The sequence below is a fragment of the Xenopus laevis genome, chromosome 2S (assembly GCF_017654675.1).
Source record: "Xenopus laevis strain J_2021 chromosome 2S, Xenopus_laevis_v10.1, whole genome shotgun sequence".
In the NCBI taxonomy this organism is placed as follows: Eukaryota; Metazoa; Chordata; class Amphibia; order Anura; family Pipidae; genus Xenopus; species Xenopus laevis.
This window is the reverse complement of record NC_054374.1, coordinates 150,330,190-150,347,586: the sequence shown is the minus strand read 5'-3', so window position 1 is coordinate 150,347,586 and position 17,397 is coordinate 150,330,190. Positions and strand designations below refer to the sequence as shown.

The 17,397-nt window shown below is 40.1% G+C and overlaps 1 protein-coding gene across 3 annotated transcripts in view; it reads left to right on the top strand.

Moving 5' to 3' along the window:
* The first annotated feature begins 2,411 nt into the window (after positions 1 to 2,411).
* zmym2.S (zinc finger MYM-type containing 2 S homeolog) overlaps positions 2,412 to 17,397 on the top strand; it is a 65,570-nt gene continuing 50,584 nt past the window's right edge. Inside the window, exons 1-3 of one of the 3 annotated variants that reach the window (XM_018250299.2) lie at positions 2,412 to 2,750; positions 15,037 to 15,170; positions 15,294 to 16,120. In XM_018250299.2, coding sequence (XP_018105788.1) covers positions 15,367 to 16,120 — 754 coding nt within the window. In that variant the 5' untranslated portion in view covers positions 2,412 to 2,750; positions 15,037 to 15,170; positions 15,294 to 15,366. Of the gene's footprint in view, positions 2,751 to 2,807; positions 3,145 to 3,197; positions 3,639 to 15,036; positions 15,171 to 15,293; positions 16,121 to 17,397 lie in introns of those variants that run through there. The other 2 variants (XM_018250301.2, XM_018250300.2) reach the window with 2 other exon arrangements.

The window sequence follows — 17,397 nt, the reverse complement described above, 5'->3', positions numbered from 1 at the left end:
AAAAAATCTGTTTGCTCTTTTGAGAAATGGATTTCAGTGCAGAATTCTGCTGGGGTAGCACTATTAACTGATGCGTTTTGAAAAAAACATGTTTTCCGATGACAATATCCCTTTAAAGGGGAACTATTGCGAAAATTTAAGATAAGCTTCATCATACTGAAATAAGAAACTTTCTAAATACAATCAATCAAAAATTCTATTCACTATCCCTCTCTCAGGATCTGTTTCTTTTCATTCTGTCTTCATTCAGAAGTTGGGTGTCAGATATTCATTGACAGTTAGCAGGGGAGATCCTGGCCCCTCTGCCGCCTGAGGCAGCAGCAGTTGCTGCTGTCCCCCCCCCCGTGCGCTTACTTTTTTGCGCCTGAGGGGGTCCAGAGAGGGCCAGTACACTAGCGCAGAGAGCCTAACTGTGTAGAAGAGCTGAATTTATGGTTTGAAAACCGGAAATTCGGCTCTTAAAGTACCAGGAGCAGCATTTTTGCTGCCCCTGGTACCTAGTGGGGTGCTGCTGCCTGAGGCGACAGCCTCAACTTGCCTCATTGACAAAGCGCCCCTGACAGTTAGATCCAATATATCTTATAGGGGGGCTCCTTTTGCCTAGAAGATGTATTAGAGCTCACTCTATTTAAATCACCAGACATCATGTCTCTCTACATGCAGGATTTGTGCAAAAGACAGTGATTTTGTTAGTACTAGAATCAGTTATTTGAGTGAGCTCTAATACATCTGCTGGGAAAGGAAGTCCCCCTATAAGATATATTGGATCTAACTGTCAATGAATATCTGACACCCAACTGCTGCTTAAAGACAGAATGAAGAGAAACAGAGGCTGAGAGAGGGATAGTGAACATAACACTTGATTTTTTCAGAAATCAATATTTAATTGATTGTATTTAGAAAGTTTCTTAATTCAGTATGATGAATCTTATTTAAAATTTTCATTTCCACAATAGTTCCCCTTTAATTAATATAATGGGCAAAGTTGATGTTCAGTACAAGCCCTGCTGTTTGAGGTCATGTTGAAAAGTGGAGTATTGGAAGAGACCTTGAGGGCAGGGCAAATGTGACACTTGCTAAGAGTTAGAAATAGTGATAGGACACAAGTCACTCACAATGTGTTCGTTTTAAGCATTTTATTGTGATCCAATGTACAGATCTTACAATGCAAAACTCAAAGCAAAAAAAATGACCTGCAAGTCAAAGGCACTCTGTGAACACCCACACTACACTTGTGAGCCCTCAAAAAGCAACAACTCTTGCAGTTCTCTTAGGAATCCTCGAAGAAACACACAACTGCAGTGTGTGGGAACCGAGGCGTGCAGCCCGCGCAGCCGCCATTTTGAGCCGCGTGAGAGGAAAAAAAAGCGCGTGTGTTCGACCGTGACATTTCCTCAAGAGCTCCTCGGTTGACTAACACAGGAAGAGTAAAGCGCGACTATGTCGTAAAAGTATGCGATTTCCGGGCTTTCACACTTCAGGAGGCGTTTAGTTGACCCGATTCCGTAATAGGCATCTGTGGTGGCGGGTTACAAAATGGTGGACGGTGCCTCGGGAGAGGAAGCCACAGAGTGAGGTCTGTGAGGCACTCGGACACCATTGGTCAGAAATGTTTCAGCTACACTGAAGCTCAGAGTGGGGCAGCAGACAGGGCTCTTGACTCGCATTGGCTGGTGACTAGACGCACGTAAAAATATCACCTCGAGCGATAAGCTCGGCTTTGTGTGAGATCGCGCGCGCGTCTTAATGCTGTCGCATAACGTCGCAAGCGATCTATCGAAAGGCATAGCCTGCTCCTGCTCTATATAACGTCATGGGATGAGAAGCCAAAGAGAGACGTTCCGTGTCGAATAAACCCTCGCACCATTAACGCGACATTTTTACATGGGTTAGATTACTGGCGGTATCATGTGGGCGCACTGATGGAAATAAAGGAGCGACTAGTTTTCAGTGTAGACACCAGTGAATTCCAGTCTGAATGCGGCCCTCCAGCTGCTTTTATACCGAGGCCTCCTGAGACTGGCGGAAACACGGGAAAGTGAGAGAAGGAAGCGGTGACTGAGCTTTGTAATACTAATATTCACACAGAAATGGTGTCAACATAAGTTTACATTTATATCTGTGCTTTTGAGCACATCTAAATGCCACGGGTCAGAGCGTACTGTGAGAGAAATCGTTCACTGTCTGACTAGCGCCACAGAGATACATCATAACCAAACACAACGTTCTAAGACGTGCGACGCTTCTTATAACACTCTGCAGGCGCTTAGGCCACGCCTATATTTAATAGCAGTCTCCTCCTTCCCGCGCTGTGCCGAGCGCCTTGTTACAAGCAAAGAGGAGGGGTTTATGTTTCGCCAGGACAGCGCCAGCTTCATCGCGTCTTCTCCTCCCTGCTCGTCCTTCTCGCATAAACGGCAACGCATGGGTGGTGCTAAGCTTTCTCGCTCACCTCTCTAGCACCGCCCATCAAAATTCGTCTCACTTGGAGGGGCGGTGTGAGTGACGCGCCATCGCTCCAAACAACGATCAGTGTCTTTACTTCACGTTACCTGCTTTCGGCCAATCAGGCTCGAAGAGGGGCGGGGATAGCACCTCGGCCCATCCCTCGCCTTCTCCAGCTTGGGAACTAGGTAGACTCCTCCCACTGTGCCCCGGGACTGGACTGGAGTTAGGCTGCGGAGGAAGGAGCGCTGTGTGTGTTTCTTACGGGCAAGATTTCTCTTGTTGACTGGACCGACGGACAGCCGGTGAGTGTGTGAAACTGTGAGAGACAGGCTGCTTACAGTGGCTTCCGTGCTTGGGCATTTTAAGCAGCCTTTCAGTGGGGTAAAACGATGCCCCCTAGCGGGGGTAATTCTTATTGCCCCTTTCCCTCCTGTGGACTAATCCGCGCTATTTCTGAGGTACAGGCCGCGCGCCGGCGCTTTATTCGCTCACCGTGACGGAGCTGCGCCGTTTGCGCTCCAGCGTGTTTAATGTGATTTATTATTTGCTGTTTCTGCTTTGCCCCTGTCTGCGGGGTTATTTACCGGCTGCCAGTACGGGGTTGTCCCTTTGAGAGGAACCCGGCCGCGGTATCTCCGTATTGTTCGGCTCGGCAGCTAATGGCGGACGGAAGGCAGCGCCGGCGGCGGACACGGGGTAACAATCCATGGGGCAATCAGGGACACTACATTGTACTACTCTGTGTTATTAACCCTCATTCCCCCTGTTTGCTAGTAATGGTTTGCCCCGCTGCTGATCAACAAAGCTTTACATTTGCCCCCGCCTGGGGCCTGCTTTGCCCCGGTCCCGCCCATTTCAGCTTCACGAAAGGGGGGAGGAGTCTGGTCTTTCTGCGACAGGCACTGTGGGTTCCCAGCCGTCTCTTTATCCCGGGCGTGAGCAGTTCTGCTGCTGGGATCAGCCTCGGCCCTGACAAAGGTCAGCTTGATCCGACGCAACTACAACTCCCTGCACCCGACCATAGGTGCAATGGGGTAGCTGTAGTCAAGCTGCTGTCCATCCAAGGCTATTAGATACTGTATTGGATAAGACTATTATGGGTCAGACTGGGAAACGAATACAGCAACACTGCTTGCAGAATGAAAACTCCCAGAAACTCCCTTCACCTTCCTGGAAGATGATGTTGTTTGGTGAGGGAGAGCAGCAGCTTTAGTGCATATTGACTTGCTTTTGTGTCTGCACTTTGCCTTTATTCTTATTGTATGAGCATTGTGGATATACACAGTTCTCTTCCAGGGTGGGATGGGGACACTGCCTACTGAAACTTGCTTCCAATGCTTTTGATAATCCTCCATGGGGTTTTGTATTGTGCGAGAAGAGGGGAAACCCTTGTGTTGCGGAGCTGAGCAGACCCAGCAGGCAGCAATGGCTGTGAAACTGCTAGTGGGAGGAGGCAGCAGGGTTCCTTTTCCAAGCTGTACTGACTTAAGCCATGAGGATCTCTCTTGCTGTGCTGCCTGTGCTCGGCAGGTACTGTTGAGGGGCAGATTACAAATGCCCTCTGCCGCTGTGCACTGTATATGAACATTTATACCATTGTGTATAGGTTTTTCTCTGGAGGATTACCTGCTTACATTAATACACTTTGTAATAGAAAGGACTTCATTATAGTTAGATTTTTCCAGTATTTTAGCCTTAAAGGGGTGGTTCACCTTTAAAGGGATACTGTCATGGGAAACATTTTTTTTTTCAAAATGAATTAGTTAATAATGCTGCTCCAGCTGAATTCTGCACTGAAATCCATTTCTCAAAAGAGCAAACAGATTTTTTTATATTCAATTTTGAAATCTGACATGGGGCTAGACATATTGTCAATTTCCCAGCTGCCCCAAGTCATGTGGTCACTTGTGCTCTGATAAACTTCAAACACTCTTTACTGCTGTACTGCAAGTTGGAGTGATATCACCCCTCCTTTTCTCTCCTAAAGTGCAGGCACAAGTCACATGACTGGGGGCAGCTGGGAAATTGACAAAATGTCTATCCCCATGTCAGATTTCAAAATTGAATATAAAAAAATCTGTTTGCTCTTTTGAGAAATGTATTTCAGTGCAGAAGTCTGCTGGAGTAGCACTATTAACTGATGTGTTTTGAAAAAAACATGTTTTCCGATGACAGGACCCCTTTAAGGTAACTTTTATTATGTCATAGAACAGCCAATTGTAAGCAACTTTTCAATTGGGTTTCATTATTTATTTTTTATATAGTAAGTTGCCTTTTTCTTCCAACACTTTGCAGCTTTCAAATGGGTGTCGCTGACTCCCTTCTAAAAAACAAATGCTCTGTATGGGTCAGGGTACACCGGCAGATTAGTAGCCCAGCGACAAATCTCTTCTTCAGGGCGACTGATCTCGACAGCTCATTCAACAGCCTCCTCGAGAGGCAACTTCAGAAAACGAATGTCGCCGAGTGCCATCCAGCCGGCGATTTACATTTTAGCCGACGGGAAGGAAATTCGAGGAGATTTGTTGCCGGGTGACTAATCCCTGAATCTGCCTGTGTACTCTGAGCCTAAGACAGTATTGTAACTTTTTATTACTGATCATTCTATTCAGGGGATCTCCTATTCATATTCCAGTTTCTTATTCAAATCCGTGCATGGTTGCTAGGGTAATTTGGACCATAGTTACCAAATTGCTTAAGATGCAAATTGAGGAGTGTTGAATAAAAAACGAAATAACTCAAAAACCTTTAATAATAAATGAAAACCAATTGCAAATGTTCTCAGAATATCACTCCCTACATCATACTAAAAGTTATCTCAAAGGTGAACACCCATTTAAGTTTAAATGGTTTCTGTCATGATTTTTGTGATGCATTGTTTATTTATAACTGTTTACATTGCAAATAATTCACTCTTTCAATCTAAAATGTCATTCCTGAACCAGCTAGTGGAATAGTTTTAGTTGTAATATTGGTGTGTAGGAGCATCTCAGGTCATTTTGCCTGGTCATTTGCTTTCAGAAAGAGCCAGCACTTTAGGATGGAACTGCTTTCTGGCAGGATGTTGTTTCGCCTCAGAGCACAAGTCACATGTCTGGGGGCAGCTGGGAAACTGACAATATGTCTAGCCTCACGTCAGATTTCAAAATTAAATCTAAAAAAATCTGTTTGCTCCTTTGAGGAAAGGATTTCAGTGCAGAATTCTGGTGGAGCAGCACTATTAACTAATGCATTAAAAAAAAAAAAAAAAGTTATTGCCTCCTTGCAGCACTGGGGTCCTTAGTTCGATTCCAGTCAGAGCACCAGTTACAAGGTATTTCTGTTTTTCCCATATCTGCGTGGGTTTTCCCTGGTTTCCTTCAACAATTCAAAACATACAGGCTGTTTATTTACCTTCTGATACAATTTCCCATAGTGTGTGTATGTGATAGGGAACTTAGATGTAAGACCCAGCGTGGTAGGGGTTGATGGCAATTATGCATAGTCTTTTTAATACACTGCAGAATGTCAGCACTATATGAATAATTTAATCATTTGAAGATTACTTTTTATTTTTGAGTGACTGGCCCATATTAACATGCATGTTGCTGTCCATGGTCATAGGACAGTAAATAGGCTGCCCGTAGGACTACTTGAGTACCTCCTTGTGTAGGATTATAGGAATTATATTATAACTTACTGTTGCCTTGATGTATCATTTACAAAAGTGACCACTACATGTAAATCTATATAGGCCAAGTTCAATGTCTTGTCTTACCGACTATTTAAAATGCATTTCAGTCATGCCCTAATACTCCCGTGTATCCATGGCATAATTTGAAGTGAGGGCACCAGGCCAACTTTCAGCAAGTAGACAGGGGATGATAAGGCTGAATTATATGTTGTGTAGGTGGGCTTGATAATTGGGTATTAAATAGGTATTTACTTCAGATCTCATCTGAGTCAACCAGACCAGTTTTTGGTTCATTCTCCTCTTGTATGCCCAACCTTTAGGCCACTCTTACAGTGGACCTGTCACAAAAATCTGTATAATAAAAGTCCATTTCAAATTAAACAAGAAATCCAATTTCTATTTTTTATTAAAGCATTCATACTGTTGTAAGCTCATTTAAAAATCTTAGCTGTCAATCAAATATTGTCTGCCCCTCCTCTATGCCTTGGGCAGACAATAACTTTCACTTTCTATTCAGCACTTCCTACATGTCACTGCGCTCCCCACATTCCCCCGTTCTCTTCACCATTAAATTGTGTAACCAGTACATGGGGATGGACATCAGGTCCCCCATTCTGGTGCACAAACAAGATTCTGAGATGATACAAGACTTGTCTTAATAACAGTGTCCACAAAATGGCTCCTGCCTGCTTGTTATAATTATGAATTCCCAGACTGAAGGAAACAAGATTCATTTAATTTATATAGTGTAATTAAAGTTCATTTTGCTTGACTAATGTGTTAAAATAGGATTTTGAATTATTTTTTTTGGGTGACGGGTCCTCTTTAAAGGAATTATTCAGGCAGTAACCAATCAGTGACTTGAGGGGGGGGGGTGGCATATGGGTCATAACTATTTGCTTTTGAATCTGAGCTGAATGCTGAGGATCAATTACAAACTCACTGAACATGTATGTCCCATGTGGGCCCCCCTTATAGTCACTGACTAACTCAGAGTTATAGAGCTGAAAAGCAGGAAGCAGTGTTCTGGCTATTGTTAGACATCCAGTCACTCCAGCCTTTATACATTACATTTTTTCCTAACTAACTATGTTTGTGCGAAAGTTGGTTATTTTGAAAGACCGTTTTAATATAACCATCAATGCAATGGAAACACACACCAATTATCTATTTGACTTTGATTCCTGTTTAAAGGGGTTGTTCACCTTCAAACACTTTTTTCAGTTCAGTCGGTTTCAGGTAGATCACCAGAAATAAGGACTTTTTCCAACTACTCTCTATTTGTGACTGTTTTTCTAATATTGAAGAGTAAAGTTTAATTTTTCACCTTCGAAAGTAGTAGGGTTGCCAACTCTTTAACTGTTCTAAATTGATACATTTCTTTGCTACATTTATCTTTGTCCCTGCTGAGCAGAATCCCTGAGTTTCATTAAAGGCAGCTGTTAGAATTGATACAATAGTTGCTAAGATTCCACAGATACTGCTGAGAAATGTATCAACTAAAATTGTAGCAAATTGTAACTTCAGAATCTGCTCTTGGATCGCTGAGCTGACAGTCTGAAACAGAGACCGGAACATAAAACTTCAATTTTGGGAAAATTGTAAAAAATAAAAGATAGAAAACAACTGATCTGAAAACAGTGTTTGGACGGTGAACCATCACTTTATGGATGTGCTATAGTGATGATTTTGGAAGTTGCACGAGATATTCCTCATTTTCCTTCGAAAAATGGAAGGATAAAAAGATTACAGTAACTGTAAGGGTGTGCTTGCAGTTGCTGACGAGTTAATTAGGCTTTGCTCATACTGCTGCTAAAGGCATTGGTGATGTACTTCATTAGATTTCTTTACACCAGCCATTAGGAATTATTTCTGTTCCCTTGACAACCACATTAGTTTGGAGCTCATAATTTTGCAGTTGGTCTTGATTTTGGATTATTTTCCTTTCTCTTCTCCAAATCTAAGGGGAGTGACTGAAAATAAAAACAACTGACAAAACATATAAAACCTATTTTCCATCCAAAACAAATTTCTTGCTTGTTGCTAGGGTGATGAACAATTCCAGTTTGTAGGATGCAGCACTGATTTGGAGAAGAGAAAGGAAAATAATCCAAAATCAAGACCAACTACAAAGTTATGAGCTCCAAACTAATGTGGTTGTCAAGAGAACAGAAATAATTCCTAATGGATGGTGTAATTAAATCTAATGAAGTAAACGTCAGTTTACTAGATGGGCATACATTATACGTAACGTTATAGAGTAAGTGTTATTTGGAACAACGATCATTTCAATTGCTGCACGTGAAGCAATACTGACAGTAGCGAAGGATGGATGATGTATTGGCAGCGCAGGAAGAGGTATCGGGACCGAGAGCTGGAGAAGGCGATGGGGCAGAGGACCGGATGCAAGTAGAATAGCCAGGGAGTAGAAATCGAGCACTGCAGGATGGATGGTCGCCCTGTCGCCTTTTCGGTCACATTGACACAGTGGTATCTGTTATTCACCTTCAAACAACCAGTTGTTTTCAGATAGATCACCAGAAATAACGACTTTTTCAAATTATTTTCTATGTGTCACCGGTTTTTCGAATATTGAAGTGTAAAGTGTAATTCTTCACCTTCTTAAAGGACAAGGAAAGGCAAAAAAATAAAATCCCATTTTTACTTTCTTTAATGAAAAATAAACCTTTCTCCTGCTTTGCAGGAAAACAATTATACTTATGAGCAGCAGGGGGAGCCCCCCCTTACTTCCCAGCCATGCAGAACTCAAGCAGCTTTGTTTTTTCCCCCTGTAGAGCAGTCGGGACTGTGTAGAGATTTGTATTGGATTGTATTTTTGCCTTTACATCCCCTTTACTGTTTCCAACTCCAGCTGTAGGGACAAAGATCATGGATAGATAAACTGGGTTTCAATTTGGAGGATACTTTGGAGCAGCCACTGGTTATGGAGAGTTGGAGAAAGTTTGTATTAAAGGAAATGTAAACCCTATAACCCCTTACCATGTCTTTAGGTTGGGCACATATTCCCCACACAAAATGCATCATTGTCTCTCTATTGGGTCAGATAGTATCTGTATCCCCTCCTGAATGCAAGATCTAATTCAACCAGGCGGCTATTTTTGGCTACATCATCATTTATATTTGCATATCCAGCCATGCCTTATGACCTTGCTCAGAAGTTCTTTTGGTAATGTAACTTTATTATCAAGTATGTGTAATCCTACTTGCTCCTACATGTAATCCCACTCACTTATATGCATAATACCATTTACTCATGCATAATCCCACTCATACTTGTAATCCCACTCTTGTACATGTAATCCCACTCACTCATATGCATAATCCCACTCACTCATATGCATAATCCCACTCACACTCATAAATATGCATAATCCTGATCACTCATGCATAATCCCACTCCTACTCATAATCCCACTCACTCATATTATTATTAACATGTATTTATATAGCGCCAACATATTGCGTAGCACTGTAAAATAAACTCATATGCATAATCCTACTCATACCTGTAATCCCGCTCACTCATACATGTATGAGTGGGATTATGCATGAGTGAGTGGGATTACATGTTTGAGTGGTATTATGCATATGAGTGAGCAGGATTTTGCGTGAATGAGAGGGCTTTTGCATGAGTGAACGGGATTATGCATCAGTGAGCGGAATTATGACGGATTATACATGAGTGAGTGGGATTACATGTATGAGTGGTATTATGCATATCAGTGAGCGTGATTATGCCGGATTATACATGAGTGATTTGGATTATGCACGAGTGAGTGGGAATATACATGAGTGAGCGTGATTATGCATGAGTGAGTGGGATCATACATCCTTTCTGTTAACCTTTTAACAACCAGAGTGACCGTTATCTAAAGATTTCAAAGAGGCCATTCACTGATTACATTTTTATGGGGGGTTTACATGCCCTTTAAACAATACAAAAACTATAAAATCCATATTAGATTACATGACCACACAGGACCCAGTGCAGTCTGCATATTCTGATTATTAATCAGTCTTGCTGTATCAGCTTCTGGCAGATATTATTTGACTTGTGCTTTTTTGATAATTTATGACGAACCCTAAGCAGCGCAGACCACACTGAGCATGTGCACAGTCTTAGTCTTGCAAAGATGTTTAACAAAGTTACAAGATGATAGCCCCCTGTGGCCAACTTTGAAAGCATAAATTATTTGTTTGATTAGCCTTGTGGTGCAGTAAGTTCATGTTTATATTTAGTATACAAAATACAGCATTTCTAGCCTTATTCTATTTTAGACTTTTCTTTGTCCTTTTAAGCAGCTCTGGGAGGGCGATTGCCAACCCTGTAAACTGTTCTAAATTGATACATTTAGTTGATACATTTGTTATCTTTGTCCCTGCTGAAGAGAAACTCTGGATTTCATTACAGCCAGCTGTTAGAATTGATACAATAGTTACTAATGCTCCAGAGATGCTGCTGAAAAATGTATCAATGAAATTTTGCAAAATTGTAACATTTTAGAATCTGAACCTAAATTACTGAGCTACCAAACACCAGAGACAGGAACATTCAACTTTAAATTTAGATTTTGGAAAAACTGTAAAAAATTAATACTGAAAAGTAACCAAAAAAAGTTTTATTTCTGGGTGAAAATCTGAAAACAACTGGACTGAAAAAAGGTGTTTGAAAGGTGAACAACTCCCCTAAGCATCAATGTAACCCTGCATTATGGAATGTCTGTAGAATGGGTTTTACTAAAGAACTTTTTCAGGGGTTGTTCATCTTAAAACATGGTTTTTCAGTTGCTTTCAGATTGTTCACTATAAATAGACACTTTTCAATTACTTCTATGTTCTGTTTGTCACTGTTTTTTAATATTGACATTTTTAAATTTTCACCTTATGTGTTTCTGAAGCATCTGGGAAGAAATCCCTGAGTTTCATTAGACAGTTGTTAGAATTGATATAATAGTTGCTAATATTCCACAGATGCTGAGAAATGTTCGAATTAAAATTGTAACAGAGCAGAATCTGCACCTGGATTATTGATCTGCCAAACAAACACCAGAAACTGGAGCATTAAACTTAATTAAAAAAAAAAAAAAAAAAAAAAGTTTCAAGTCCGCTTCTGACCTGCTAGAGCTGCCCTAGTTTTATTATTCCCTTCTTGTGACTCAGTGGAGCAGGTCTTTTAGTGGGGACGCTGATTTAAGATATTTTAATTTGATACATCAGTTGAAACATTTGTTGGCCCTGTTGTGCATAATCCCCAGGTATTCTTATAGTTACAATTTATACAATACAATCCTACAAATGATGCTGAGAAGTGTAACGATTAATATAGCAACATGTAACCGTTCAGAGTACACCTAGATTACTAAAATGCTAAAATAAAATACAGGCGAGGAACAATAAAGTTTAAACAACCGTTTTTGAGAAATACAGGTATGGGATCTTTCCCTAATTTAGATCTTCATGCCTGAAGTCTACTAGACTTAGGCTGGTTTTGCTTCCTATAAAGATTAATTATATCTTAGTTGGGATCAAGTATATGCTACTGTTTTATTATTACAGAGAAAAAGGAAAAAACATTTTATAAAATTTGGATTATTTGGATAACATGGAGTCTATGGCAGATGGCCTTACCATAATTGGGAACTTTCTGGATAACTGGTTTCCAGATAACTGATCCCATACCTGTACTTAAATTAAACAATAGAAAGCAATTGTAAAAAAAATTGTAGTGAACGATTTGAAATTGACTTTACTGAAAAACTGTATTTGAAAAATGAAATATACCTTTAAATAAACAAGTAAATTGCACAACTGGTAAATATAACATCCAATTAAAAAATAAATATCCTTATTTATATTAGTTGCACTTTTTTTCTTATATGTTCATATGTAAATGTACATACTTGGAGGAAACTGCCCTGCTATGTCATTAAAGAAAGGCCCCATATGCTGGTATAAGATGAGTTTGCTAAATGCTTGAGGTATAGCGTTTTCCATAAACTTTTCAACATTCAATGAAAGGATTAATTTATGTAAATGTAATTAGAAGAAAAGTAACCCAAGTTAACAGAAGTTAGGTACCCCTTAGTGATACACACACACACACACACACACACTTGAAAAACTATTTGCCCCCTTCCTGATTTCTTATTCTTTTGCATGTTTGTCACACAAAATGTTTCTGATCATCAAACACATTTAACTATTAGTCAAAGATAACACAAGTAAACACAAAATGCAGTTTTTAAATGAGGGTTTTTATTTATTATTTAGGGAGAAAAGAAATCCAAACCTGTGTGAAAAAGTAATTGCCCCCTGAACCTAATAACTGGTTGGGCCACCCTTAGCAGCAATAACTGCAATCAAGCGTTTGCGATAACTTGCAACGAGTCTTTTACAGCGCTCTGGGGGAATTTTGGCCCACTCATCTTTGCAGAATTGTTGTAATTCAGCTTTATTTGAGGGTTTTCTAGCATGAACCGCCTTTTTAAGGTCATGCCACAACATCTCAATAGGATTCAGGTCAGGACTTTGACTAGGCCACTCCAAAGTCTTCATTTTGTTTTTCTTCAGCCATTCAGAGGTGGATTTGCTGGTGTGTTTTGGGTCATTGTCCTGCTGCAGCACCCAAGATCGCTTCAGCTTGAGTTGACAAACAGATGGCCGGACATTCTCCTTCAGGATTTTTTGGTAGACAGTAGAATTCATGGTTCCATCTATCACAGCAAGTCTTCCAGGTCCTGAAGCAGCAAAACAACCCCAGACCATCACACTACCACCACCATATTTTACTGTTGGTATGATGTTCTTTTTCTGAAATGCTGTGTTACTTTTCTACGCCAGATGTAATGGGACGCGCACCTTCCAAAAAGTTCAACTTTTGTCTCGTCGGTCCACAAGGTATTTTCCCAAAAGTCTTGGCAATCATTGAGATGTTTTTTAGCAAAATTGAGACGAGCCTTAATGTTCTTTTTGCTTAAAAGTGGTTTGCGCCTTGGAAATCTGCCATGCAGGCCGTTTTTGCCCAGTCTCTTATGGTGGAGTCGTGAACACTGACCTTAATTGAGGCAAGTGAGGCCTGCAGTTCTTTAGATGTTGTCCTGGGGTCTTTTGTGGCCTCTCGGATGAGTTGTCTCTGCGCTCTTGGGGTAATTTTGGTCGGCCGGCCACTCCTGGGAAGGTTCACCACTGTTCCATGTTTTTGCCATTTGTGGATAATGGCTCTCACTGTGGTTCGCTGGAGTCCCAAAGCTTTAGAAATGGCTTTATAACCTTTGAAATTGAACTCAGGTGTGATAAACCACAGTTAGGTTATTTTTTAACAAGGGGGGCAATCACTTTTTCACACAGGCCCATGTAGATTTGGAGTTTTTTTTCTCCCTTAAAAACGTAAACCTTCATTTAAAAACTGCATTTTGTGTTCAATTATGTTATCTTTGACTAATAGTTAACGGTTTTTGATGAGCAGAAACATTTAAGTGTGACAAACATGCAAAAGAATAAGAAATCAGGAAGGGGGCAAATAGTTTTTCACGTATATATATATATATATATATATATATATATATATATATATATATATATATATTATGACTAATTATTACAGAATATAATCAATAAAAAATACATTTTGTTTAAATAGTATAGGAAATGGCATTGTTGTAGTTCAAAGCTTTGCAGAAAGTAGTTCACTGCCTAATAGACCCAAGGCCTGTACTGGCATTGCCAGGAAATGGTTTAGTTAAGGATTGATCAGTACTGGTATTCAACCTTGGCTAAATGTGGTCTTATCGATTTGTCGAGATGGTGATACATGAATCAGATCATAATGGTGCTTACATACACCTGTCAGGAAAAGACTAACGCCATGCTCGTCAGATGCAATTTTCATTTTGGCTGGTTATTGATTGAGCAGGACCTTCAGAGGGCCCTAAGCTTGGGCTGTTATGCTGCCAACTTGGCCCCTCAAGGCCAATCTAATTTTAAAGGGGTGGTTCACCTTTAAAGAAATTAAACAATTTTTTACATCTATAGTAATATTGCCTTTCAAAGCTACAGTACTTATAACCTTGCCATAAAGTATTTGCACAATGCTTTTTCATTACCCTGTTCCTGTATGAGGAGGCTGCCATATTTGTGCAGCAGGAGTCCGTTAGCATTAGAAACTTTAACTGACATGCTTAGATGTGACAGGTTGGCAAAACTATCAGGTTTAGAAACAATTACTTACAAAAACAAACCTCTCCGCAAAAAACGATCAACATGATTTATAGTAACTTTTAATATACATTCATATTTTTAAATACCGTAATAAAAAATTAAAACCAGTTGCTAATTGTCTTAGAATATCCCTTTTTCCATCATACTAAAAGTTAATTGAAAGTTGAGCAACCCCTTTAAAAGAACCGTAACATCTAAAACTAAAAGGGTTTTAAAGTAATGACCATATAGTGTACTATTGCTGTCCCTTGGTAAAACTGGTGTGCTTCCGAAACTCTACTATAGTTTATATAAACAAGCTGCTGTGTAGCCATGGGGGCAGCCGTTCAAGCACAGGATACACAGTAGATAACAGATAAGCTGTGTAGAATCCCATTGTATACTACAGAGGTTATCTGATTTCTGCTGTGTATCCTGTGCCTTTTCTCCTTTTTTCAGCTTTGACCCAGCAGTTTACTAAGAAGCCTCTGTATAATGAGCCGCTCTGTATCTAAAAAAAAAAAAAAGCTGGGGGAAGAGAGGAGTTTATTTTTTTTAAAAAAAAAGCTGCTCTGTGGACTGGTTGGTTTGACTTTACTTATTGGGATCAGGAAGTAGAATGTGAATTTAGTGTCATTTCCAAATTAAAAAAAAAGTTAACAGGCATGCTAAAGTGTATTTGTCTTTTAAATCTGCAGGTATACTACTGGAAGTTGCCATTTTAAGGACCCTCTGTTTAAAAGGTAAAAGTTTGCATGCAGTCCGTTGTGTCTTCGCCAAGATGGTGGCATCTTCCAACGGCTGGGGAAGCCTTTAACATTATGTAATAAATGTAAGTCAGTCTTCCACTTATTTTAGCATGATTCATGGTTCATAATCTGCTTTATGTTGATCAATGCTGAGAATTGTAATCATTTGAGATTACACAGATTTCTTTTTGTTTCTTTTAACACAGGGTTTGTAATGGATAGTGGTACAGTAAACGATTGGAGCATATAAGTAACTGTTCTCCTTTTTTATCTAATAAAATGGCTACTGGACTTAAAAATGTTGGCACTGCTTTTGGAGGTCCAACACCCTCCAATACCTTCCAAAGCACTCCTGTTGATGATGACGATGATGTTGTTTTCATTGAGCCTGTACAAGTTGCACATAATACTGTATCAGTTGAACAGAGAAATGTTGGATTTTCATCATCAAAAAATGATTTTCATAGGAATGACTCAAAATCACATTCTTCCAACAAGGATTTGGATTCTTTTAAAGGGGCAATAAGCGAGACAATCATCATTGATGATGAGGAGGATGTAGTAGTCAGTCATGTGCCTGAAAAGCATGCTTCTAGTTTTAGTGACCGGAGAACGATGGATTCTAGCAGACATGTCAATCTGGATTTTCCTTCTTCCTCCAACTTCTCAAGAAATAATGTTAATACTGGAATGACAAGTGCTGGTATTACTACAGAGCCAGATTCCGAGATTCAGATTGCTAATGTAACTACTTTAGATTCTGGCATCACTTCTGTGAATGATGGTCAGATTCAAAATGCTGAGGTGCGAGATATGAATCTTATGATAACCCATGTGACATCTCTGCAGAACCCTGGCTTAGGAGACCTGCCAAATGGAATGCAGTCAAGTAATTTTGGGGTTCATGTGCAGACATATCACTCTCCTCATGCTTCACAGAGCAAGAATGGCATGGGACCATATAATCCAGGTAGAATTAATGTTGGTGGGGATGTTTTTCAAAATGGAGAGTCCGCATCACATCCCAATCCTGGTAAGTAATAATTTTCTTGTTCGTCTTGCATGTTTCATGTGTTTCCAAGCAAATGTCATTTGGTTTTACCTGCCCTTTGACAGAACAAAGTTTTTGTTTTTTATTTTAAACAAAAAAAAAAAAAAGAAGAGGTTAAATCATAAGTATTAGAACTCCCATCCCACCATTGTTTATAATCACTTACCTGATAATCCAGGCTAGTGCTCATGTTAGCCAATAACTGCACCCGCCAGGGGTTCTTTTGAGCAAGCACCAGGGAGTGTTGTTCTTCTTGCTTCTCTCTTACATAGTTACATAGTTAAATCGGGTTCAAAAAAGTCCATCAAGTTGAAACCCGCCAAATGAAAACCCAGCATCCATACACACATCCCTCCCCTCCCTACTTTCACATAAATTATATATCCCCATACCTATACTAACCAAAGAGTTTAGTATCACAATAGCCTTTTATATTATCTGTCCAAAAAAATCATCCAAGCCATTCTTATAGTCATTAACTGAATCAGCATCACAATATCACCCGGCAGTGCATTCCACAACCTCACTGTCCTGACTGTGAAGAACCGCCTACGTTGTTGCTTCAAATGAAAGTTCTTTTCTTCTAGTCTGAAGGGGGGGCCTCTGGTACGGTGATCCACATTATGGGTAAAAAGGTCCCCTGCTATTTGTCTATAATGTCCTCTAATGTACTTGTAAAGTGTAATCATGTCCCCTCATAAGCGCCTTTTTTTCCAGAGAAAACAACCCCAACCTTGACAGTCTACCCTCATAATTTAAGTCTTCCATCCCTCTAACCAGTTTAGTTGCACTTAGTCTCTGCACTCTCTCCAGCTCATTTATATCCCTCTTAAGGACTGGAGTCCAAAACTGCACTGCATACTCCAGATGAGGCCTCACCAGGGACCTATAAAGAGGCATAATTATGTTTTCATCCCTTGAGTTAATGCCCTTTTTATGTAAGACAGAACTTTATTTGCTTTAGTAGCCACAGAATTACACTGCCCAGAATTAGACAATTTATCTACAAAAATCCCAAGATCCTTCTCATTTAAGGAAACTCCCAACACTGCCATTTAGTGTATAACTTGCATTTATATTATTTTTGCCAAAGTGCATAACCTGCATTTATCAACATTGAGCCTCATTTACCAGTTTGCTGCCCAGTTTCCCAACTTAGACAAATCTTGATGCATGGTTCAAATATACAGTAAAGTGAAAAGTCGAACTAAGCAGAAGGCTGACCTTTTCACTATACTGTTCATGCTACAGCATTGAAG